This window comes from Fusarium mangiferae (genome assembly GCF_900044065.1).
Source record: "Fusarium mangiferae strain MRC7560 genome assembly, contig: FMAN_scaffold002, whole genome shotgun sequence".
Lineage (NCBI taxonomy): Eukaryota > Fungi > Ascomycota > Sordariomycetes > Hypocreales > Nectriaceae > Fusarium > Fusarium mangiferae.
Window position 1 is genome coordinate 590,046 of NW_024573922.1, and position 21,736 is coordinate 611,781.

Here is a 21,736-nt window from a genome sequence, read left to right on the forward strand (position 1 = left end):
TGAGTTGGTATGAGAGATTGATGGAAGAGAAAAGTGACTTGAAAACTTTTTGAAGAAGGGAAATCTGGCTTAATTTATATCTGCAAGAAAAGCTTCTGGAGAAAAGTTTATATTGGGGAAAATAATATCCTTTTGTCATTCATCACATGTGCTTGCAGCCTAAAGGTTAACCTTATAGGCCCATAGCCAACCGGAATCTCAACCAGACATTGTTGATTTATAGTTGAAGCTTATGATATCCCAACGAGACATATCAAGCCATCAACCAGACCTTGTGGACATGGTTGCTTGTGGAAACGCAAAATATGCGGTCTTCCGCTTCGATGATACTCGCCACCTAGCCTCATAGACCAATGAAATATCCCGCATCCAAATCTCACAAGAGTCGCGACGCTGGAGCCATCTTCAAGATCACATGAAGGCCCTGGATAAGCTTATCTCTGATAAGATGACGAGGTACGCCCCACGAGCAGCACTGAATGAATCATTCGCAGCAATGATCCAAGCATACGATTCTTACACGCAGTTAACGCAGTTAAAAGGTGCCAACGAGCCGGCTGCTGTAGCTAATCGTACAGCTAGAAGCTCTGGTCAGCTCGCAAAGATCGCCACAGTCTCTGTGTCTTGCACCGTTACGGCATCTATTCTGTCCATGATCAGCAACTTGACAGCTAGCTAGCTTCTTTTTTATATCTATTAGTACGTCGCTGTGCTGCCTACCATTGCATTGTTTCGTTGGGTCGTGCAGAAGGGTGTTCATGTTTGAAAGGATAGGCTGGTTAAGGAGGCGAAAAGTGAGAGGGGTGAAAAGGTGTCGAGAGTAGCAGAAACAATCGTTGTTACTCGGGGTGAAACTAGACTTGTTCTCAGGATTGGAACCGTATAACATGACAGTGTATGACTTTATTTAGTGCTCGCCTCTAACTGCATACTGAGAGCAAAGAGTTTCGAGCATGGCGCCAGGACTTGTTATTGGTGGAAGGCTGTTTCACATTCGGATAAATGAAAGAGGCTCTGCCGAATATCAACAAAGATGGGCAGTTTTTCTTTTCCCCTCGGATCTTAGTAGCAAGAAAACATCAGATCTTAATATAGGGTGCCCAAATTAAATCAGCAAAAGGCATCCTAAATTTTCGACGAACTTACCCAAGTCTTTTTGTCGCTTAGAATCGATATCCTGGGTTCTATTTCCTCCAATAGCCAGGGTCTTACGAGTTTCCATTTCTATCTCAAAAGCATAACAGTGTACGGAAATTGCCGTCATCCTGTCCAATAAAGCGCCACTACTGAACCGTAAAGGTCCAAGGGACAGACTTTTGGCATCGGACCGACAATTTCAGACTTTGTTTCAGAAACAGGTTGGTGAATATCACCTTCTAGAAGCAGTGTCTTCAGTCCCGGGGTTTCCAGATATGCATTGATCACATATTGAACCACAACTAGCCCTAGACCAAAGTAGGCGGATTAATGTTAGTCGAAGATCTAACTTCTTTGGAAAGCAGCATGTTTACCAGCTATAGCGTCAATATAGGAACAGTGGATTGACCCGTTTTGATCGATATTAAGGAGAAACCTTAAATTTTGCCAGAGGATCTTCGCAGTCCAACCAGATCGGAGGCAGGGGTCAAGTCAAAAACTGTAAATGCGCTTCCAAGTGTCAACTCCAAGTGAACGCTGACGACGTCAGCTAGGATAGCCTCAAAACTCTACTTCCCATAGTGATCGGCAAATCTATCCCTGGATCTCATGAGTCTAGAACTCGACCAACTTATGCGTTTTCAATGGATTCAAGATCTGATATCGGCAGTTGCTGATCAGAAGATCTATATAATACCATCAGGATGTCTTCTCGATTAACAACTACAACACATTCATTTCACATTCATTCCTTACCATACGCTCTTTACTCAACATCAACATGAAATTCACTCTTTTCAATTTCATAGGCCTAGCCCTGGTCACTTCAGCTGCTGCATCTCCTGTAGCGGGCTACGAGTTGATAGCGAGAGATGCAAGTCTCGAGCCAAGTTTGGACTCATCAACCATTGAGGGCCGAGCTGTTGGTGGCTCTTCCAACTACCTTATCTACCCAAAAGCCAACGCAGTCAAGAAAGATATCGAAGCATTCACTAAAAGCCTTCAGTCGCAGGCCGGCAAGACTAAGGTGGACACTCTCACCGATATGAACGGCAAGCTTCTAGCTTGGTACGCTCCGCTGAGCGCAAGCCAGCTTGCTGCTATCAACAAAAGCAGTGTTGTAAGTAGAGTATCGTTAATCAAAGATCTACATTAACGTGTTAAACAAGATCGGATCAGTTGCTCCTGATGGGCAGCTGAAGGTCCAGGCGAAACCCTCCGGCATTACCAAGCGCGCTCTCAAGACCGATAAGAAGGCTCAGCCTGAGCTTCAGATGTTCTCAACTGCTCCAGGAAAAAAGCCTTCTGGCTACACTTATGATGAGAAAGCCGGCCAAGGCGTCACTATCTATGTCCTGGATGAAGGCTTCAACCTCAGACACAAGGTAAGCCGCCGCCAGCTTGACTATGTGATTACACGACTGACTAGCTTCGACACAGGAATTCACTTCGTCTTCTGGCAGGAAAAGGTGGATCTTCTCCAAGGGCGTCTCCGGTGAGAATGACCCCGACGGCCACGGTTCCTGCTGTGCATCCAAGGCACTTGGCAGCACGGTTGGAGTTGCGCCGAAAGCGGATCTCGTTGCTGTCAAGCTCCAGTTAACTTCTTGGTCCATGCTCAAGGCCTGGCAAGCAGTCATCTTGGATGTTCAGCAGAATAGACTGCAAGGAAAAGCTGTCGTGAGCTACTCAAAAGCTAGTAAGTTTCCGGCATACACTCGAGGCTGCGCTCACTGCTAATATGATAGCGATTGCTTGGCGTATCGATCGTGGAGAATCGTATTTCGGAGTCGTCCTCTTGAGTCTCTTGAAGAACTTGGAGGCTCTTGATGTTGTTGTCGTCAGCTCTTCGGGAAATGAGGGCGTAAGTTCATGGGCGGTATACTAGCCGTGATTTATACACTAACAACGGTCAGAGTAATATTGATGTCCACTCATACCCATCACTTTTTGCCGACCGAACTCCTATCATTGTTACCGGAGCTGTCGATAATGAAGGGAAACTTGCTTTCTTCTCCCAAGGCGGTCCTCTAGTCACGACCACTGCACCTGGAGTCGCCGTCAAGTGCGCTGCAATGAGCGGCACATCAGCTTACCAGGCTGGCGAAGAGTCAACTGGAACATCATTCTGTAAGTTATCATCTTCTATCGGCTAGAACTCGACTGACATCCATAGCTACACCTGCCGTTGCTGGATTGGCAGCCTACTTCCTATCACTTGACTCCTTGAGACCTAGACTTCAAGTCCGTGGCTCAGTTGCGAGGAACGTCAAGGCACTTATTCAGGAGCATCACTACGCACGCGCCAAACATGGACCCAAGGTTGCATGGAACGCGCACACTCTTGTGAAAAACTGATCAGTCTATGCAGACTTCTACGGCTTGTGGTTTAGAAGGGAAGTTGAGAGACGGTTTCAGTCGTTGTATGGAGTTCTCCAATGGAGTTTAAGCTCGGCCGGCTACTGTTGGGTTGCTGTCACGATAGAGTAAAAATATAGTGCTTTTTACTTCCTCATACTTGGATGCAGCGCTCGAGTATGTCCTGTGCTGGTGTAGAAGCTCCAGTAAACTTAGTTCAAATTTATCACAAGCATCGGTCTAACTTTTCTTACATCTAGAGCACTACTACAAAACAAACGACCACCATTTTTCATAACTTATAACGAGGCTCTCAAGCAATCCAGAACCAGATGCGCTCAAGCCAGTTTCTTGGTTGGACTATCGGCCAAGTATGTTCCAGGCGGTCAATCTCCGCTTTGCCAGACCAAAGATCCATCTCAGAGTACTTAACATACTTAGATTTCTTGATCCACTTGTATCCGAAGATCAACACAAGAAAGATGGGAATATTGATGTATGGGGGCAGGAATGTCTTTGCGCTGAAGCGCCCTGGGAAGAAGGCATCGAAGCCGTTGAATACTGCGACGATGGTACAGAAGCAGAAGGAAAAATAGGCCAGGAATGGTTGAAAGGGTGATTTAAATGGCAGAGTATTCCGGTCGATACCATGGTGGCTGAGGCAGTAGTAGAAGCGGAGATAAGTGAAGGAGACACTCGCCCAAATGATGAGCGCTCCGACACCGCTGAGGTTGCTTAACCAGAAGAAGACCTCGGAGCCGCTATTGCTAACATTGAGATACACCAGTAGCCCAAAGATAGTGGTGACACCAACACAGAGATATGGAACACCGAATCTTTCCCAGGTCAGAATGCGAGGTGCTTTACCATCAAGCGCCGCGGCATAAAGAACTCGCGTAGCGGCGTAGAAGAGAGAGTTGCCGGAAGACCAAGCCGATGTAAGGATGACTGCGTTGATGATCGAGGGAAGAATCTTGATGCCGCTATTGCGAATGGCAATGACGAAAGGACTTTGGGCGGCGCCGGGAGCAGACTTGTTGATGGCGTTGAGAAGGTTGGGGTCTTTGGATGAGACGCAAAGACCGACGAGGAAGATGGATAGGACATAGAAGATGGCGATTCTCCAAAAGACACGACGGATGGCCTTGGGAATGTTGCGACGAGGATTCTCGGTTTCGCCGGACGCCATGACAACCATTTCGCTACCACCGTAGGAGAACGTTGCAGTGATGAACACCTTGACAAAGGCGAGGAATCGGCCGAGAGCACCATCTTTGAGGTACTCATTCATGGGGCCGGGATGATGCCAATATCGGAAGCCGATTGCCTCTCCACTTGGACCACCACCGACAGTGATGATGAACATGAGGATGATGAGGCCGACGATGGTCAATAACTTGATGGCTCCGAAGACAAACTCTGCTTCTCCGTATATCCGAACAGGAAGACAGTTGAGAATGACCATGGTGAAGTAGAAGAGTGTGATCAATGCGACTTGGGGGATGTTATGATGCCAGTAATTGACGATGACCGCCGAGACAGTGACCTCAATCGGAACACCAATAGCAAATTGGTACCAATAGTTCCAAGCCAGGGCAAAACCAAGAGCAGGGTCAACGAAGCGGGCTGCAAAGATAGGGACGGGGCCAGGGATGGGAAGCCATGATGCCATCTCACCGACACTGTTCAACACACAGTAGATGTTGAAGCCCGTGATAGTGTACGCCAAAAACGCCGAGAGGGGTCCAGCAAGTGACAGAACCTGACCACTACCAACAAAAAGGCCCGTGCCAATGGCACCCGACAAAGCAAGGAACTGAACATGCCTAGACTTGAGCCTGCGGTTCAAAGTACCGACATTTCGGTTCTCGTAATCATCAGCCTTAGCATCAACGTTGTTGGTCGGCAGTGTTGGTTCGATGGTGGGCGACTCCCTGCCAGCTTCTATATCGGGGTTTTTCTTGTCGATATCCATGTTCTGCAGCAGTGGTTGTAGCTCCCCTGGCGATGCGTGAGATGAGGGAGGAGACATCGTGGAAAGAGGAGGCTCTGAGGTATTAAGCATATAAAAAGTCTCTCTCTACTCGTCACTCGCACTGAGAAAGCTCCGTGGGCAGGCTTTCCCGGGGATGCAAAATTGGTGCTTGAGCCGGTGATGATGGCGAGTGCTCCCCACGCTATGACAAACGGTTGTGAGGGTTGGTGCATGGGTTAGTCCAATGGATGGCGATGGACCTGCAAGAATTTTCATGTTTGGGCAGATGCATTTTTGGCGATGAGTTGATTATCACCCGATAATAATTGATTAACATGCTCCCACCTAAAATGCGTGTTAGTGTGTTAGTGCTCTAATAGCAAGATCTGCAGACTAAACGATCCTTGGATGCGGGCCCATAACCTAAAAGGGAAGCTCGTCTCTCGGAGCCAATGATGGACGGACTGAGCCGTGATAACCGGCTTGGCAACTGATCCGAGGTCGGTGATGCACTGATTGATAAGATGACGAGGCAAGGATCTCGCGGAAGAAGCATATCAATCTGCAGAGATCGAGCCATTGTTCCGCGGTTGGCTCCACTGTCTGCTGAAGGCGTTGCTTGTGATTTTTAATGGCTCAAGCCCTCGATCTAAATGATACGCGGCGACGAGGGCTCGGTCGAGAGTCATATCAGAAAACAATTTATGCCATGGAAAATAACAGATAACAACTTATAAGATGGTGGTTATTTAGAATCAACCCAGGTCTCTTGTGTCAATGCATTGGGTCGAGATGACCGAGTCGCGTTGTCGCGTAGTTAGCCATTGCGTAATGGAAGGCCGTTGCATTCCTCGCTACTCTATGCCTGCAAACACAGTACTTGCAATTATACTACAGCGCCGTCATAAGCACATGTGCTATGATATATAGATAAAGAAATTGTCTATAAGTCCATAAAAGCCAGTCTATACATCAATTGAACAGTTTTCACGTTTTTGCTTGCCAGTATCCAACGTACGTTGAGGAAAAGATGCTGCAGTCTGACCATCACTAAACTTTACACAAACATGACCTAGCTACAGTTCAAGTTGTAGTCGCCAAGATTTAAATAAGAATGATATTGAGCAAAACAACGTCTGCATAAAATAATTCTTACCACTTCACTTAAAGCAACTTAGAATAAAAATAATGAATCTTGAGTGTGAATTACGCTGCATGCCGTAGCGTCGCGTCCATGAACCGTGGTAGCGGAGGGGGATCTCAACCAATAACACAAAGCCCCGTTGGCTCAGTGGTAAAGCGTATCACTAGTAAACTACCACGAAATGATAAGATCACTGGTTCGATTCCAGTACGGGGCAAGTTATTGAACTTTCCTTTTTGTCTTTGGAGTAACTAAAACGTGTCGATCCGTATTTGTCCTAGGACGCAGAGCTTACCTACCCTTTTGTCATTATCGGCCATTTGGTACCTTTTTATGGAATCCGAAGCAGCTACCTTTGCGATTCATGACAAACACAAGTCGTTCAAATTGGTATGACCTATAATACACATAAAAGACATGCAGACACAACTCCCAAGACCCATGTTGTCATAATTAAGCCTTCGCCAATGCGCCATCCACAATTTGCCATGTATGATCTCTCACTTTCCGGATCTGCTCCTCACTCCAAGCCGGCTTCTCAAAAACCTTGCCCTTCCGACTCACAAACGCGTAATTCTTGTCCTTGATCTTGACGGCTTCATCCACGCCGTTCAGCATGTACTCGGCACAAGTGTCAGGCGAAACACCCGCGAGAGAAGCTAGACCAACCGAAGGGAGACGCATGTACCAAGGGAGTCCGTGCATGATGTTCGTATTGACAAGACCGGGTAGCGCATGAATGAAATGTCGGGTTTTTCCCTCGGCTTTCTGCTCGGCTGCGTAGTTCTGGATCATGGCGTCTGTCATAGACAAACAGTGGGACGCTGCGTTTCCGAGGCTGAAGTTGTTCTTGAGATCAAGATCATCCCAATTGAGTTTATCAGGACTTCCACCAGTGCTATCGAGCACAATCAAAACCTTGGCATCATCTGTAAGGGTTGGGAGAAGTTCGCGAATGAGGAGTTGTCGTCCGTAGTAATGAAGCGCCATCTTGCGATCGATGCCTTCAGGCGTCTCTGTTCTTCCAGCGGTTGTGAGGATGCCCTGCGAGACAACGAGGGTACTGAACCGATCTTGCGACGCTTTCAGTTCATCGGTGTAAGTTTTGATGGCGCGCATGGAAGACGCGTCTAATTGCTTGAACTGGATGTTTGAGTGGGGAATGTTCTTTGGCTCGGTACGACCGCTGATGATGACGGTGGATGAGGGGGAGTTGGCGGCGAGGCGACAGGCGATGCCGTAGCCGATACCGCCTGTTCCGCCGACGACAAGAGACTTTGCTGCCATGATGTTTGTTCTTGAGACGATTCAAGTGATTGATTGAGGGATGAATGTGTCGTGGGCCGTGTCTTTTTTATGTCACTAGCTGACGCCATGTCTGGTGATAACAATTTCGGAGTTTATGCTTTTACGCTAAACTCCGGATTTATCTGCACTTCCGCTCCGCAGCCAAGCACAAGCCACTCCGCAGAAACAATCATCACGAATTTTCATGAGAGAACAGTGTCCATTTTCGTATACCGTACAGATAGAGTTACGGCTTGAAATAAGCATGTGTGTTATCCACTTACACTGTCACCATCATGTCCTTGCGATACATTGCTCGTCATCATATTTCACGCTCCAAGCCCAGTTCCCGGTGCATCTTCAGGACTCATCTTAACTGGCATCTTCAACCAACCCTTCTTATCAGCCGCTAAAATCGCCTTCAACCAAGCATTCGCCATCTTCTCATAACCATCATCATTCGGATGTTTGGAGTCGCCAAGATCTTCCTTTTTAATATCGATCGGCACTTCAAGAATATGTTTTCCCTTCTTTTGCCTCGCTGAGATAAGTGACCGTACTTGTGGATTGAATTTATCTGTGTTTGCTTGCATCTTCTTATCGTTGGCCCAAATCACTGGTGCGAGACAGATTGTGACATCTGGTGCGACTTTGAAGATCCCGTCGACGATGTCTGCGAGAATGGATGCGGCGATGTCGAGATCTTTTCCTTGGTCCATGTTGTTTGTGCCGGCGTGAATGAGAACGACATTAGGACGGGCTTGGATTGGCTTTTGCCAGTAGCCATTGATATCGGCTAACATTTTCCCACTATGACCCTCGTGGTGTCCATCTACCATGTTTCCGTTCTTCAGTGTGCCAACCATGTTGACTTTGACGCCTTGCTTTAAAATCTTTTGTCGCAATGGGAGACGGTATCCAACTAAGCCTGTTGAGCCAGTACCTTTTGTGATGGAGTCGCCTAATGGCAGAACTCGGATGTTGGGAAGAGCAACGGCCGGTGAAATGGGCGTTGCCGTAAGCACCGCCAAGAAGGTAAAAAATTTCCAAATCGGAGAATGCATTTCGAATAGGGCTGAAGTCAGCTGGGCTGCAAGATGGTGTTGAGATCTTGACTGCACGATAGAGCCTCGGGAAACCAGAAAGTGGCGTCGAATGAGAACATTAGCCAAATAAATAGCCTGGCCAACAGTCGCCATCTCCCTCCCTTGACATCATCTTAACAACCCTCATAAGAACTCAATGCAGGTCGGTAAGCTATTTGATGCAAGTAAGATCTCGTGGTATAAGCTCATTGGTGTCTTTTTATTCCGGCAGACATTAATGCCGGTGACCAGCGCAGAGTGTGCCACCAATGCATCCCATTCCATGACGCCTGCTGCATTATACGAGAGTCGTTATCTTGGCTCGCTTAGAGATTCACACGGGAATGGCGGATTGAGGGCCTTGCAGCTTATCTGACAGGGATCATGATTGGGGAAGCTTGCTTTGTATGCTTGATGACGAAACTATTGATCGCGTGGACAATAGCGCTTGATGCTAGGTCCAATACTATGACACTGATATAAGCTGAGGGGTAGGTCATGAGCTTGTCCGGATTCATCACGGACTAGTGCTTGTGATGAGTTTTGTTTCTGATCATCGCTGTTGAGTTATTCCCATTGCTATCCCCAACCTCCCCATATTTGATCACCAACTGCAACTGTGCCGCATGAAGCTAACATGGATCGTCACATATTTCAGCCTATCTATTACTACTCTGCCCATGTTCCAAGCGAACAACAATGTAATCTTGAAAGATTTCTGGGAGATGAATTGACTGGATAGCCATCAGCCCCAAGAGATTATGATATCGTATCATATTCAATAACTGATGAAACTGAATAATGTTCGTTGTTTATGATGGCCTTTACAAATCCAGTTAAGCTCTCTCTACTCGCGAAACAGTGGGTTCCTTATCGGCATCATCTCCATCATCAAGCATATCGTCCATCTTTGACTGGTTATTATGAAACTTGCTAGTAGCCGCCGCTGCATCACCTTTTCTTCCTGTGTCAAAGAGGACGGACACCTCCTCGATTGTCATATTTCTGAGATTGTCAGCGGCATTCAAGGGCAACAGTAAATAGGAACATACCTTGTCTCAGGGAAGAAGAATAGAATAAGAACAAGATACATAGCGATGACCGCAATGTAGACGATGTAGCTACTTCAGGTCAGCGACGCTTCCAAATTTGTTCACAATGGACTTACTATTTCCATGCAATTGCCTCAAGTGCAACAGGATTTACCCATTGGTTGAAAGCCAGTGCAACACTCTGAACACTTAATTCGATACTCAGACCCTTCAGTCTCAGATTATACGGCAGAATCTCAGCGCCATAAGCAAACGGTAGTGGCGACCAACTGATGCAGTAGAATGTTTTGAAGAGGTACATCATCGGCACCACAGCAACACCGACGCCATGTGATGGGTTCTCGGCAAAGGAGCCGCTGAGGCCAGTGATGATTGTATAAGCGACACACATGCCAGCCGTGCCTGTGATCCAAAGCGTGCGTCTACCAAGGCGCTCAGCACTCATGGCTCCTGCATAAGCCCACATAAGAGACCAGATCGCCATACCGCCGTTAATACCCGCGATCGCGCTGGATGAGGTGATGCCAACGAGCTTGAGGGCTGGTGACAGGTAATAAGCGATAATACCATTTCCAACCCAGTTGGAACCCGTGCCCATGGTCACAAGAACAAGTAGTCGGCGTCGGTTACCTGGAGTCTTGAGGAAGTCACTGTACTTGGAGTTATTGCTCTCTTTCTCCAACTGTAAGGCTTGGCAGATTTCGTCGAACTCGTATCGAACCAACTCGTCGTTGAGGTCGCCGTTGGCGTGTTCGTCGGCAAGAACTTTGAGGGCTTCTTCGGATCGGTCGTGGTCTATGAGCCATCGAGGGCTTTCGGGTACAAAAAGAAGATGAACAAGGACAACGGCGGGAGCAAAGGCCTGGAACAGGCAGGGTGCTCGCCATCTCCACTCGGTATCTGGCCAAGACAGTGTGCCATAGCAAAACCACGCAGCGACGATCTGGCCGACGTAATAGTTGCTGTAATACGCCGTCGCAACATATGGTCTCAGACGAGGATGCGCCAGTTCCTGAAGCAGTGCAATACCGGTGATCTTCCCGAACGGTCCAGCTGCACCGATAATGACTCTTCCACCAATAAAGGTTCCGATATTCTTGGCAAAAGCGTTAAGGAATGCACCGAGGATTAGCAGCACTGAACCAACAGCCAAACACCACTTTCTTCCCCAGAGTCCATTGATCCACGACGCTGCGAAGGGAGTGATGATCGCTGGGAGAAACAGACTGGCTGAGATCAAACCCAGCGTGTTTCCAGATGGATAGTTAAAGTATTCTTCCCATTGGGGGATTGCCTGGAGACCGTTCATGAGGGAGGCGTCGAAACCAAGGTAGAAGACCGCAAAGTAGAAGCCGACACAGTGCCAGACATTCTTGCGCAGGCCAGAGTCCTTGTACCACGTTGGATGGGTGTTGTTTTTGAGATGAGCATAATGCAAGGTTCTGGTGGCCTTTGGCCTGAAGAACTCAGTCACTTTGTTGAGCATCTTTATAGCTCACCGATGAAAGAGCTATGACCAGATGAAGTGCGACTTGATGATCAGTTCTCAGTCAGTTATATATCCTCGCAACAGAACCCATCGCTTTGGGTCGAAGCTCTCGTCTCTGCGGGGTAGACCTGGGGTAGACCTGGGGTAGCGGATAACCATGCCCATGGGCTGATCCTTTCTCGACATGGTTACAAACTCGGTTATTGTAGTTGATCCGCCAGTCGGATGGATGACCGATTCATCGAACAGAAGTCCAGGTTGCTAGACGGATTGATGTCCGGGCAGGCAGGCTGTATGCTTCCGGGAATACGCCCGCTGCCACTCCCTTGCGTCCACAATAGTCTCGACAGCAGTGGGTCGAGGCCGACCTAAAGATTTGTATTGGAATGCCTTGTGGTGTCTGTCATCCTAGACAGAGGAACTCCGATGGCATTGGTCAGTTGATTCGGATTTGCATATTCAGACAATTGCATAAAGGACGACGAATCAATCTCAATGGTATATGAACAATGGCAATCAAGGAAGGTATGATTGTGATGATTGTACTATTTAAACAAGCTTACGAAGAAGCCTGCTCAAAGGCCTTACGGTTCACTGCCGTAGTTGGCTCGCCACAAAACTCCCCATTCTCATCCACTACTCTCAGAATATTTTCCATGGCCATAAGCTCAAAATTAATTCTCGTAGTAATAGCAGCTCCTCCGTTATGGCAAGTTAGCGTGACATTATCCATAGCTGCAAGTTCTTTCGAGACTTGAGGTTCGTGGTAATGAACATCTAGGCCCGCAGCCGAGATCTTGCCACTCTTGAGGGCTTCAATCAACGCATCTTCGTTGACGATCTGCCCTCGAGCTGTATTAACGAGTCTCGCGCCATCTTTCATGGCTGCAAATGCTTCTTTGTTGATGAGATCTTGAGTATGAGCGTTGAGCGGCGTATGTAGAGTAATGCAATCAGCAATCCCCAGTAGCTCGTAGAGAGATGAATGATATGTTGCTTGAAGCTCCTCCTCCACTTCTGGCGGCGAGCGAACCACATCGTAATAGTGAATCTTCATGCCCAAAGCCAAACCTGCTTTACGGGCAACAAGTTTGCTGATATTACCAAGACCAACAATACCAAGGACATGACCTCGAGGATTGTAAGAGATGGTTGCGATAAGTTTGTGCATCCTTTGGAACTCCGCTGGATCACAAGTCCGTGCACCACGCTGTGAAAGCCAAAAGTTTCGGAACACCGATAAGATCATGAACAGAGCAGTGTCGGATACGGCTTCATCACTGGCGCCGGCGCCATTGGCGTACCAGATGCGGCGGCGACCGAGGGCATCGACATCAGCCCAGTTGAAGCCTGCACCAGCAGACGCAAAGATCCGGACTGAGGATGGCAGAAGGGATATGAGTTCTTCATCCCATTGGCCCATCTCACCACCAGTTTGGAAATGTGGACGATATATCGCCGAGAACTTGCCATATCTGTCAACGGATTAACATTGTTAGAAGAGTAAGCCACGGCGCTCTGAAAGACTCACTTATTCTCTTTTAATGCCTTGATAAATGATTCTCTATCAGGTTCTTCGTTCGCGACAACGTCAAATCGCTTGGTAAAGACATTGCTGTAAAAGTCGTGATTATACTTGATGTCTTCGCCAATGCGGAGAACAATAGGCTTCCTTGATTCCATCGCGAGATGTTAAGCAAAGTCTTCGTTTGTTACGGTGATTTATGAACAGTAGCTCGGTCTTTTGTTTTGGGGTCAAGATCATCCAAAATTAGGTAGCTGCTTTCTATCACGGACCTTCTCTGTCCACTTCGACCTCATGTGCAGTTATTCTCCCTCGACCAATGGGTTTGCTGATCCTAACACGGAAATGTCACCGAGGTTGTCGTAAGCCCGCGATAAATCCGTTAGCATGAGGGGAACTCCACGAACGGTCTGCACTTCTGCACACCGAGCACACGCATTCTTGGCATTATCCGAAATATCCTCACTGCTGTTCTCATGAACATGGGACTGGACTCACAATTAATAGAACTAAAGACTGATGATGTGCTTTTGATAGCATAAAGGCAGGTTGCAGCTGTCACTTTGCGACTGTGAAAACAGTTGAACGAATTATTGTGCCGATACCCGAGCCCACGACTCGTGCTTCGGAAAAGGGTAAGTTATTGACGAGCGGAGATATCGAGAGTTTGACTTGAACGGCCAATAGGCATGAAGACCGGAAAGTCGACGGATGGCCCCTGAGTAAGATCCTTGTCTATTTCCGACGGGATTGCATTCTCATTCGTTGTTGTTATTCGCATATCGTACATACGTAATTGCAGCCCAGCGATTGCTTTCCCTTTCTGAAAAGAAAAAAGAAAGAGTAGAATACTGCCTCGGAAATGAGTTCTTATTGATCATCAGCTAGAGAGAATAATATTGGAACCAGGAAGAAGTGGTAGGACATTTCGTGCAGATTTGATGCTTGAAGCGTTTTTTCATTCTCTGTTAGATTCTACTGAGCAATGCCTTGGCACGGAGTTCGTAGAGCGCATGCCTAGGGTGATATTTGTCTAAGAAATCCATTAGGAGGTTAATGTCGAACGAGTGTACAAAAAACAGCAAGAAGAATTAAATAGAGTTCAGTTGACTATACTTTGTCAGGCTACTAAGTCATTCTTCTATAGGGTATACTCTGCTGAATTATGATATTGAAGCCATAGGGTTATAAAACATGCGATATTGAGCTATTAATATACTCAAAACGTAATACCTCGGAGCCCCTTTTAACATGGACCCGATATTAACTTCATGCATATTTTATTCTAGGCCCTAATATTGGTTTGAGGAGTACGATCTTTTGTGCCAAATTCACTTTGTGGTAGTGGTTCTCAACTCTCATCATCATTCTAGTTGCCAACGTCATACAACCTGGCAGCGATGGTATCCGATATCAAAAAGAGCATTAGAATCGTGTTGTTCTTATTATATGAGTAAGAAATAACCCTTTGCGCGTTAGGACTCGGTCATTTGGAAGATGCTGTTCATTTGTTGTTCGTCGAAAACATGACTTGGTCACCGCTTATTGATCAAATCAATTTCGGGATGCTATTTCTTGGGACTTCTACATATGGTGGTCTTTCTGGAGGTTACCCGAAATCACGGGACATATAGCTTATGCCTTGAAATAGCTAGATCCGCTGAGTGGCGTTCATTCCAGAACCAAGTGGCTGGTCCCCTTCTGGCGTTATCTATCAAATCGTGGTCATTTCATCTTAGGAACTGTCAAATGCGCCCTACAGCGCCAACTTGGGAAATCTGATGAGAAGTGATATTGTTCAAGACATGCATTGCATGCAGTCTTAGAAGCCCCCGCTATACACATGACTCGCTCAGGCGGCACACCTTTGTTCCCCGACATTTGGCTCCCGAGGAACCCACACGGCAGAGGGGTTCGGCAACGGGGAAGAGCCCGGAAGGCCCTCAAAAACTGGATTTCCCCTTCGCAAGACCAACTCTTCAGGCTTAGTGGTCCTTGCGCCAAGGAGGATCGGCGTTACGGCATTTGGTAGTGCGGTTCCGGATCCTCAGCGCATAAGCCGGGGTTTTACAACAGGCTGACTGATCCTAACATTCCATCATATGACATGTAAGTCTCCGAATATGAAATCAACCATCTCGAAAAAACCGGATGAACGGTTACGCACGCACAGATGATTTACCGCACGTGAACCGCTGCGTTTATCACAATGCATGGTGATTCTTCAGAGAAGGGATCGGCAGTCTGTGCTTTGCAATCACTGGTGATCAGTGGAACGACGCGGAACGACCCCAGGCTCTTAGCCCGAGTGATATATGCAAGCTGAACGACACGGGCTCTGCCGCTGCATAAGGCTTGTGACTAGGCAATTTAATTCGACGTGCCAAGGTCGAGCTGCGACATGAACCCTTGTTATTGCTCAAAAACGTTGCTTGCATAGCTTCTAGTGGACTCCTCGCCCACTTTGTTGAAACTCTAAAGGACCGGATAACAAGCTTAGTTTGACCAAAACTTGTTCCATTCCCCATTAGTACCCTTTATTCTCGACTATCTTTAACTATTGTGAATCTATTGAAGTGCGTTGCCTGTCGTGGCAGCTTCCCCTCCTTTTACGCATTGACATGACAAATAACCCTGGTCCATCACCGCATACCCAGGGCCCTGAGCTGAGACATTTATCTCGTCTTCTTATCACCGCTGACTCAGAAACCCTCCGAATTTATTCAGATCCTTCACTTTAGTTGACAAGTAGCGTCAACGCCGCGGGTCAGCACGGACTTTGGTGCCAAAAATGACTGCGGGACGGTGTAACGTCCGCGGTGATATGACATTGGGCTACTAGGTAAATGCTTGATGTTTTTGACAGGCAGCTAGTGAACCCTAGCAGAAGTAGATATAAGAGTAGCACCAATCCCTCCTTGCTTCTGAGATCTGCACACAAACCTTCTTGTCCAGATCGTCTGTCATCATGCGCTGCAACGTCTTGTCACCTTCGCTCTTGGCGCTCAGCCTTTCGACTAGTGTCACTGCTCGTCCCGAGGTTCCTTTCATCAGTACACTTCTCGACCCCTTGCAGCATATCGTCAAGTCTGCTTATGCTGGTGATGGACTCAAGGTTGGACATCTTGGGGAGCTGGGTGGCATTCCTGGTGTCGACGCCGAATACGACTATGTTGTCGTAGGAGGAGGCACAGCGGGTAACACCATTGGCTACAGACTCGCGAAGGCTGGTTACAGTGTCGCTATCGTTGAAGCTGGTCCTTTTCTCGAGATTGCCAAGCCTATTCTTGCGACATCGCCTGGTGGAGTGACGGCTGGCAGTGGCGCAAGTCTTCTCGACTCTAACCCCCTTCGCGATTGGAGATTCACGACTACAGCGCAGACAGGCGCTGATAATCGCGAGATTCACTATGCTCGTGGAAAGGTCCTTGGTGGCTCATCTCAACTAAACTTTCTGGTGTACCACCGACCAACAAACGGTACTATGGCCAGGTGGGCTGAGGACGTTGGAGATGATAGCTATACGTGAGTAAGAACCCGAAAACGTAGTCAGAATATAACTAACAATGGAACAGATGGGAGCAAATGCTGCCTCACTTCCAAAAGAGTCCCTCATTCACACCACCAGACAATGAGAAGCGCAACGTAACAACCGACTACGATGCCTCCGCATTCTCCAAAGAGAAAGGCCCTCTCCAAATCAGCTACGCCAACTATGTCCCCTCCTGGGCTGTTCTCGTGGAAAAGGGACTCAAGTCCCTTGGATTTAAGGGTATCGATGGTTTCAGCAGCGGTAGTCTTCTCGGCTACTCATACACCACAACAACAGTTCAACCCAAGACCGCTACCCGAAGTGCTTCCGACGACTTTGTCAAGACTGCTCGGAGTGAGAAGCTCAAGACTCTCAAGGTGTATACTGAGAGTCTTGCCAAGAAAGTGACCTTCGATGATGACAAGAAGGCTACTGGTGTTGAGGTCAGCTCTGTTGGTATTGACTACACTCTCAAGGCTAAGAAGGAGGTCATCGTCAGCGGTGGAGCTTTCCAGTCACCTCAGGTTCTCATGGTATCTGGTGTTGGACCCAAGCAGCACCTGGAAGAGCTTGACATTCCTGTCGTTGCTGACCTTCCTGGAGTTGGTCAGAATCTCTGGGATCACGTTCTCTTCGGACCCTCGTTTGAAGTACAAGGTCTTGAAGACACTCTCAGCGCGGCCATCAACAACGACACTATTTTCCAAGGCGCACTTGATGCCTATGCTCAGCAGCAAGCCGGTCCTCTGACATCCAACCAGGTCGAGCTCTTGGGTTGGGAGAAGGCTCCTGAGAAGTACCGATCCAAGTTCTCCAATGAGACTCTCAGAGATCTTGCGACCTTCCCTGATGACTGGCCTGAGATGGAGATCATTCCTCTTAACGTCTACTCTGAGGACTGGTCATTCCCTATCCTGCAGCAGCCCACCGATGGAAAGAAGTACACCAGTCTTAACGGCGCTCTCGTCGCACCTCTATCCCGCGGCAATATCACTCTTCGAACAAACTCGACTACCGACGCTCCTCTCATCAACCCCAACTTCCTCACCAAGAAGGCCGACCAAGAAGTTGCCGTCGCGCTATTCCGTCGTCTTCGAGAAATCGCCAAGTCTACTCCTCTGAAGGACACTGTTCTCAAGGAGGTGTATCCTGGAGAGGAGCACGAGTCAGACGAGCAGATCCTCGCTGTCCTTCGTGATACTCTCATGACTGTTTGGCACGCTGCTTGCACTTGCAAGATGGGCAAGAAGGATGATGAAATGGCTGTCCTTGACTCCAAGGCCCGTGTGTATGGTGTCAAGGGACTGCGAGTTGTTGATGCCTCTGCTTTCCCTGTTCTCATCCCAGGTCACCCTGTCGGTACCGTATATGCTTTGGCCGAGAAGATTGCTCATGATATCATTACGGAAGACAAGAGTGAGGGTTCCGCATACAAGGTTGATATTGATGTGTAGGTTTCTTGAGAGGTTCTTGAATTATTTCTTTAATTATTTGTTAGACTTGCCTTATTCCTTTTTAGACGTACATAGACACATTCACTTAGAAACTCTGAACATGAACTGAAGCAATTTCTACCCGGATCATTTGTTAAGACTCAGCCAATCTCCATTGTGACTGATCAGACTCTTTCTCTACCTCGGGCCTTGGTCGACAAACAACATACTACACCATTAATTACATGTCTCCTCAACTGACAAAGCCCTCATCCGCAAAGTGTTAGTGGAGTTGGTGGAGCCTTGCCCTGACACGAAAAAAAGTGCGGATGGCCAAAAATGAGGGACACCAGATTTGAACTGATAACCTTTAGGAGTCACGAATTCTTCAAGTTCCTCTTGAAGATGCTTCGCTGGAATCTAACGCGCTACCGTTGCGCCAGCCCCCCAATGTCTGTTGTCGAGCGGGTTGCCAATTGTGATGATGCATTCCCAAGTCAACGAGCCAATTAGCGTCATGATCTCGGTCACCATTCGCATCAAGGAGCTTTACAAGATCGGTTGGTGACGGAAGGAAATAATTCTCTTTTTAACTAAAAGATACTCATAGTTCTTAGACTCTGCTAAGTTGGTCATGAAATGTCTGGCTTACCGCCTTATAAGTTAAAGACTTTAGTTTACACTCAACCTCCTAAGTAGATCTAATAAACTGTTAGTACTCTAAACAAAGGCTAAGACACACAATAAGTACCAAATCGAAATTTTGAGGCAAAAAGTGGAGACGGGCTCAGAATTCGGGTCAATTGCTCAACCTCGCAAAAAACAAACGTTAGGACCGAGCGTGGATCGAACACGCGACCTAGGGATCTGCAATCCCTCGCTCATACCACTGAGCTATCGATCCTTGTAATCGTTGACTGTTCCGATTCGAAACCAGCTACCATATTCCAAGATCTTTTAATCGCGCAAGCGACAAGGCCGAGGAGCTTCCGAGATGTTGATGTCAAGTCAAAATCATTTACCTGTAATTGCGTAAAGACACCAATCAAGGCGGAAGCAAATGTGAACCTGGAAGTCTTGTCTGACAAGCTCTCTCTACTGATGAAAGCCTCATGAAGCTGCGGTTGACACTCGTGGCCGAGAGTTTAAATCAGGACAGAGAACTACAGCAGAGAGTTGCTTCAACCCAGTCTTGAGATAGCAATTCACCGAATATCACTGAAGCTTTGGTGGAAGATGGAGCTTTGTATCATGTCTGCGAAGTGAAATGTCAAATCTATCTTGTGTATTGCTTTCTACTAGGAAGTTCGTGTTCAAAGAATATCTGTTTGGTGTATGATTTTATCCGTTGACTAGTAATAGCTCATATGAATTGAGTGATAGCCACAGCAATAACTTGATTTCATCACATGGACTCTCTGGTAGTGATTCATACCTAAGAGCTTGGCCGCAAACTTGAGTCCCCGTCACACGGTGGCAGTCCAATTTTGTTGAACATCTTACGAACACTGCCAGATCAAAGACTCAAGGTGCAACAAACAAATGCCAGTGGCATTAGCAGAAAAAGCACCGCGATTCATCCTTTTGACTTGTGAAAGTCTCCACTTTCTAGCTCAATAACTCCTTGTTCCGCTCTGTCTCTCTCTTCTCTTCCCACCATCCATCCTCACACCTTTGATCAACAACCTTACTGAGAATGGACGAACTACCCGCCACGGCCCCGAGCAGAAAGGAAGTCCGCAGATACTATAGAGGGCTTCCGGATAGTCCAAATCTCGTTGCGCGATCCACCACGACTCCATGGAACGACAATGGCATCTATGAAAGATTACTCGACCCCGTCGGAAAGCACGCTGTTGTTCCACTCTGGAATGACTCTACGGGCTCACTGCGTTGCAAGATTCTTGAAGCCGTCGAGAACATCGACTGGAACGCTATCGACATCCTCCGTTGCGGTTCCACAGATTTTAAGGATCGCGACCTTATTCGACCAGTCATCCTTTTCGTATCGGTGGAGCCTAAATATACAACCTGGTTGAACGGAAGAGCCGTGGCCCTCAAATGCTGTGAAGTTCTACGAGATCACGGTATTCACGACGTCGAAGTCGAGATCAAGGAGTCCAGAATCACCCAGTGCTGCTCGGATGATCAGGATCAAACAGAAAGGTAAGACGCATAAACCCAAATTGAAATCTTGCTAACCAAATTTAGTGAACCATCGACAGCAAAACTCAGCCCTTGCATCCCCACTCTTCAAGAAGAGGGCTACAGAAGGGATAGTATTCAGCTCTCTGAGTTCCTGGGTACTAAGATCGCCTCCTATCGAAGCCCAACACGTGAAGGCACTAAAGGTCTTTATGTACGCATCCGAAATACCGAAACCGTCGTTGCTTTGACCTGCCGACATGTCATCTTCGGACCAGAGGAAGAGAACATCGACGTTTACCACGACACTCATAATAGTCGAGGTATCATCCAACCTGGGAACAAGACGTACCAAGACACGACGGACTTCCTCCGTGACCAAATCTATCAGGCCCAGTCAGCGATCGATCTTGGCGAGTCCTCCACACCAGTCCCCGGACGACGGATTGAATATCTTCGTGGCTACAAGGACAGAAAAGAGAGTAGCCTGAAGCGACTTGAGCCTTTCGAGTCAATGGAATCACGAACTATCGGTCACGTCCTTTTTTCACCAAAGTTCGGATTGGGTCGTTCTTCGCCAGCCCGCTTCCGCGACTGGGCTCTGATAGAGCTGGATCAGAAGAAGCACCAGACGCCGGTGCAGAAGCTAGAAAACAAAGTACCCGCGGAGCTTGCTGCAGTCCTGGCTCGTCCCCAATTCATGTTCGGGCGGCATTCAGACCAGGAAAGAGAGCGAAAATACAACATGCCTCGCGGGGTTTATACATCCACACAGACTGGTGTCATGTCAGAAGCCGAAATGAGATGCCCTGACTTTGAATTCACCGTTCCAGGAAAGACCATTGTTGATGAGGATTTCATGCGAGTTTGCATGTATGGTAGCGCAAGCGGAGCAAGTCATGGTGTCACCAACACAGCCAGATCCGTCGTCCGAAGATTCGTTGATGGCCGTCCGGTGGTTTCCGAGGAATGGTGCATCCTGGGCTCAATTCAGCACGGAGCGAGGAAGAACTTCTCTACCCAGGGAGATTCGGGTGCCAGTATCATGGGAGATGATGGTCGTGTCGCGGCAATTTTGACTTGTGGTGCCCAGGGCGGTAACCGAGGAATCCATCATATCTCGTATGCGACGCCCATCGAGTCGCTGTTGGAGGATATTAGAGACCATGGATATGATGTGGAGTGGATGGGCAAACAAGACACCACCTGAACATCTCCATTGCCGTCTAGAAACTGAAAATCGATCGCGGCTCTACTGGACAATGAAGATTGTACTGGATATCATTCTGTTGTAGGCCATTCTGGTGGAGTAAACACGATGGGCAGCTAGGGAGGCAAGTGGCAGATACGGAAAAGTTCGCATGCGAGTTTGCAAAGCGTCTATTGAGCGGAAACCATAAGAAAAGAACTTGGACATGTTGGCCATTAATGTAGATACTGCTTAGCAAAGCTTGTTGAATATGACGCCAAATTGATTGTGCTGTTGACATCTAAAGTGAGCCGCCTCTATAGCTCAGTGGTAGAGCGTTGCACTTGTAATGCAAAGGTCCATCGTTCAATCCGGTGTGGAGGCA

At 47.7% G+C, this 21,736-nt stretch overlaps 8 protein-coding genes and 4 non-coding genes across 12 annotated transcripts; 5 read left to right on the forward strand and 7 right to left on the reverse strand.

Annotated features, from left to right (window-relative positions):
• Positions 1-1,918: 1,918 nt before the first annotated feature.
• Positions 1,919-3,495, forward strand: FMAN_06560 (uncharacterized protein; the record flags this gene model as incomplete). Its single annotated transcript, XM_041826644.1, has 6 exons — positions 1,919-2,257; positions 2,307-2,522; positions 2,578-2,836; positions 2,886-3,001; positions 3,054-3,267; positions 3,314-3,495. 6 exons carry the CDS (start codon positions 1,919-1,921, stop codon positions 3,493-3,495), a joined length of 1,326 nt encoding a protein of 441 aa, XP_041677686.1.
• A 313-nt stretch (positions 3,496-3,808) lies between these two features.
• Positions 3,809-5,527, reverse strand: FMAN_06559 (putative amino acid transporters; the record flags this gene model as incomplete). The annotated part of the gene is made up of 1 exon (XM_041826645.1): positions 3,809-5,527. The coding sequence occupies one exon, from the start codon at positions 5,525-5,527 to the stop codon at positions 3,809-3,811; it is 1,719 nt and encodes a 572-aa protein (XP_041677687.1).
• A 1,220-nt stretch (positions 5,528-6,747) lies between these two features.
• tRNA lies at positions 6,748-6,831 on the forward strand. The gene is given in 2 exon segments: positions 6,748-6,783; positions 6,796-6,831. It is a non-coding gene; the product is annotated as a tRNA-Thr (tRNA).
• Positions 6,832-7,067: 236 nt separating this feature from the next.
• FMAN_06558 (uncharacterized protein) lies at positions 7,068-7,901 on the reverse strand (the record flags this gene model as incomplete). Its single annotated transcript, XM_041826646.1, has 1 exon — positions 7,068-7,901. The coding sequence occupies one exon, from the start codon at positions 7,899-7,901 to the stop codon at positions 7,068-7,070; it is 834 nt and encodes a 277-aa protein (XP_041677688.1).
• A 329-nt stretch (positions 7,902-8,230) lies between these two features.
• Positions 8,231-8,965, reverse strand: FMAN_06557 (uncharacterized protein; the record flags this gene model as incomplete). Its single annotated transcript, XM_041826647.1, has 1 exon — positions 8,231-8,965. One exon carries the CDS (start codon positions 8,963-8,965, stop codon positions 8,231-8,233), a length of 735 nt encoding a protein of 244 aa, XP_041677689.1.
• An 857-nt stretch (positions 8,966-9,822) lies between these two features.
• Positions 9,823-11,524, reverse strand: FMAN_06556 (uncharacterized protein; the record flags this gene model as incomplete). Its single annotated transcript, XM_041826648.1, has 3 exons — positions 9,823-9,991; positions 10,039-10,107; positions 10,155-11,524. 3 exons carry the CDS (start codon positions 11,522-11,524, stop codon positions 9,823-9,825), a joined length of 1,608 nt encoding a protein of 535 aa, XP_041677690.1.
• Positions 11,525-12,086: 562 nt separating this feature from the next.
• Positions 12,087-13,210, reverse strand: FMAN_06555 (uncharacterized protein; the record flags this gene model as incomplete). The annotated part of the gene is made up of 2 exons (XM_041826649.1): positions 12,087-13,002; positions 13,059-13,210. The coding sequence occupies 2 exons, from the start codon at positions 13,208-13,210 to the stop codon at positions 12,087-12,089; spliced, it is 1,068 nt and encodes a 355-aa protein (XP_041677691.1).
• Positions 13,211-16,020: 2,810 nt separating this feature from the next.
• FMAN_06554 (uncharacterized protein) lies at positions 16,021-18,038 on the forward strand (the record flags this gene model as incomplete). Its single annotated transcript, XM_041826650.1, has 2 exons — positions 16,021-16,577; positions 16,628-18,038. 2 exons carry the CDS (start codon positions 16,021-16,023, stop codon positions 18,036-18,038), a joined length of 1,968 nt encoding a protein of 655 aa, XP_041677692.1.
• A 319-nt stretch (positions 18,039-18,357) lies between these two features.
• Positions 18,358-18,466, reverse strand: tRNA. The gene is made up of 2 exons: positions 18,431-18,466; positions 18,358-18,393 (listed from the first exon to the last, which is right to left on the reverse strand). It is a non-coding gene; the product is annotated as a tRNA-Trp (tRNA).
• Positions 18,467-18,848: 382 nt separating this feature from the next.
• tRNA lies at positions 18,849-18,921 on the reverse strand. Its single transcript has one exon. It is a non-coding gene; the product is annotated as a tRNA-Cys (tRNA).
• Positions 18,922-19,713: 792 nt separating this feature from the next.
• Positions 19,714-21,372, forward strand: FMAN_06553 (uncharacterized protein; the record flags this gene model as incomplete). The annotated part of the gene is made up of 2 exons (XM_041826651.1): positions 19,714-20,183; positions 20,229-21,372. 2 exons carry the CDS (start codon positions 19,714-19,716, stop codon positions 21,370-21,372), a joined length of 1,614 nt encoding a protein of 537 aa, XP_041677693.1.
• A 292-nt stretch (positions 21,373-21,664) lies between these two features.
• On the forward strand, positions 21,665-21,736 carry tRNA. The gene has a single exon. It is a non-coding gene; the product is annotated as a tRNA-Thr (tRNA).